At 50.5% G+C, this 2988-nt stretch overlaps 1 protein-coding gene across 1 annotated transcript in view; it reads left to right on the top strand.

Annotated features, from left to right (window-relative positions):
* The window catches only part of TMPRSS9 (transmembrane protease, serine 9), a 24905-nt gene that overhangs the window by 4471 nt on the left and 17446 nt on the right, over window positions 1-2988 (top strand). The window contains exons 3-5 of the mRNA XM_014533696.1: window positions 954-1021; window positions 1127-1306; window positions 2082-2119. Of these exons, the coding sequence (XP_014389182.1) occupies window positions 954-1021; window positions 1127-1306; window positions 2082-2119 (286 nt within the window). The remainder of the gene's footprint in view (window positions 1-953; window positions 1022-1126; window positions 1307-2081; window positions 2120-2988) is intronic.

Here is a 2988-nt window from a genome sequence, read left to right as displayed (position 1 = left end):
GCTGCCAGTACAGCGGTGGTGGTGGGAGCCTCTCCCACCTTCTCAGCAGCACTAAGGATGTCAGACTACAGCTTAGGCCTGCTCTCCACTGGCAAATGGACATCCCCCGAGGGCTCCCGGGCTGCCAGAGGGATGTCTGACTGCCAGCTTAGGCCCGATCCCCTGGGGAGCAAGCCTAAGCCAGCAGGTGGTCATCCCCCGAGGGGTCCCAGACTGCGAGAGGGCACAGGCCAGGCTGAGGGACCCCCCGAGTGCACAAATTTCTGTTTAAATTATATATTAATTTAAACATGAATGAATTAAAATTAGGTAAAAGGTAGAAATCATGTCCTCAGTACCACCAGCCACGTTTCAAATGCTCAGTAGCTTCGTGTGGATGGTGGCTGCCATGTGGGGCGGGGCCGATGTAGAACATTCTGGGACTTTGTGGAATGTTCTATGAGACAGTACAGCTATAGATGCAGGCAATGAGGGCATGGACTGGTGCATCCATCACCCCAAAACAAGCCCTGTCCCCATCACCACCCCTGCTTCCAGCCCCTGGCAATCACCAACCACTTTCTGTGGCTCTGCCTGATCTAAACGTGTCTCATAAACAGACTCACACGCTGTGGCCTCTCTGTGTGTGGCTTCTCTCAATGAGCATCATGTTTACAAGGTCCATCCACCTGTAGCAAGTGTCCTCACTCCTCTCACGGCTGAGAAATAGTCTAGTGTGTGGATGGACCCCGTTTTATTGCTTCCATGGAGCAATGTCTTCATATGAGTAACTTTGAAATGTCCTCCCCTGTCATCATGTGGCTCTGGGAAGTTGCCGCATGCACTGGTCTAAGAGGAGGTGCTTCCCGCCCGCCCCCCCCCAACAGCTTCCCACATGGGATGGGACAGGCTTCCTCGGGGGGCGGGTGCCCGTGCTGTGGTCTCAACATTTGCCGCTGTTGTTTCCGCTGTAGTTTGTCAGCAGCTTTAGGAAGACAGAGCTGGAGGCCAGCTGCGTGGGCTGCACGGTGCTGAGCTACAGGTGAGCGGGGCCTCCCTGGGGCTAAAGGAACCTTGGTGGACACCCAGATGCGGGAGATTCCAGCGAGGGGAGCCCTCCCTCCACAGGCCTCTCTCCTCGCTGCAGGGACGGGAACTCCAGTGTCCTTGTGCGTTTCCGGCTGCACTTCCTGCTGCTAGCCCTGCGCTCGCTGGACCGGGGCCTGGAGCAGGAGCTGCTGCAGCAGGGACTCCGGGCGAGGCTGCAGGGCCACGGCATCCCCCTGGCTGCCCACGGCACCATCGTGTCCGCCGAGCTCACAGGCAAGTAGGCAGTGGAGACCCAAGACATTGAGAGGCCGTGGAGGGGAGCATTAAACTGTAGGTTTTCAATCATCAATAAAAATCAATAACCCCTCCCCCTGCTTCACCCTCAACGGTATGGACCAGGCGTCAGCCACCTGTGAACGGCCAGAGTGTAACTATTTTCATCTTTGTAGACCACCTACTGGGCTCTGCTATAGGAGCACAGAAGCAGCCCAAGACAATGTCTAAACAAATGGACACGACTGCGTATCAATAAAACTTTATTTACAAAAACAAGTGGTGGGTCGGGTTTGGCCCATGACTGCAGTTTGTTGATCTCTGGTATAGAAATAAGATAAATTCTAAAATCCGAGGATGCATCAGACTATTGTCAGGTGAAAGACTGATCACCTCGCCCTTGCCCTCGCCTTCACCCTCACCCTCGCCCTACAGGGCATTTATGGTCTCCTCCCCACGATCCCTGACACCCCAGTTGAGTCTTAGTGGCCTCGATGTCAGCACTAACACCATCTTCCGTGGTGGTGGGAATGGCTCATGGCTGTGCTGTCCGCGGCGGTAGCCACCCGCCCCGTGTGGCCATGGAGCACTTGTCATGTGGCCGCTGAGACCGAGGAACACCACGTTCCATTTGGCTTCATCTTAATTGATTTAAGTTAGACTTTTAAGTGGCTCCCACGGTGGACAGAGCTGCTCTCTGCTTTGCAACGCAATGTTTTCAAAGACTGTCGCCACTCACTAAGCGAGCTTCTATCTCTTCTCCGTGTCACTGCAGGAAGCCAGAAGGGGCCATTGGCAGACAGAGACTTGAAATCAGGTATGTTTTCCCCCCGTCCATGAGCTGCCTGCCCTCTGCCGGCTTCCTCTGACTGTGGTCACGGCCAGAGGGCTCCTACGACTTGGTTCAAGTGCGCGAAGGAAATGCCCGAACAGGATGAGCGCTGGTTCTGTGCACAGAGTCGAAGTCCTGTGTTTGCACAGCGTTGACAGACGAAGCTCTTTGTTATAAACTAGACTTATTGAGGGGGGTCACTCTGTAAGGTATATACATGTCTAATCATGATGCTGTACACCCTAAGCTAATATAATAATTGTATTTCAACTGTAATTGAAAAATAAATTTAAAAAAATTTTAACTAAAGGTGAGGCACTTGGAAGTATACATGGCCAGGTATGATTAAGAAAAAACATTACTGGGTTTCTGGGGGGTTTTTGAAAAGTGGTGGAAACCTGTTGTTTAAAAAAAAAAGAAAAAGAAAAAGTTTGGGGGACCAAAAGAAAAAAGAATGAATGCTACCTGGAATCTCATCGCTGTTAATATTTTAGTGACTGTCCTTCCAATCAGCTGGAGACACATATAGAGGTGCATGTAAAGGGTGTCCCAAAATTAACGCAAGAAGTAATTTTGATAGAAAACACAGGTTTGTAATTGAAAATTGTAAATTTTTTATTGATCCATAAAGTATACAGTATAGGGTTATGTATGGAATAGCAGATCGGGTAAAATGGCCTCCACGGCTTTGCTGGCACATAGGCAAAGCCGTGGTCTTCATTGGTCTTCATTGTCCCTGCTCCTGGGCCATCATTGGTACTTGGTAATGCTTATCAAATTGAAGGGATTGAAATCAAAGGGCAACAGATATTAGAATCTGATTCAATAAACCAAGTAAAATTAGGCTTTTATTT

Source organism: Myotis brandtii, unplaced genomic scaffold, assembly GCF_000412655.1.
Source record: "Myotis brandtii unplaced genomic scaffold, ASM41265v1 scaffold122, whole genome shotgun sequence".
NCBI lineage: Eukaryota > Metazoa > Chordata > Mammalia > Chiroptera > Vespertilionidae > Myotis > Myotis brandtii.
The sequence above is the reverse complement of the archived record's forward strand: the minus strand, read 5'-3'. Positions and strand labels throughout refer to the sequence as shown.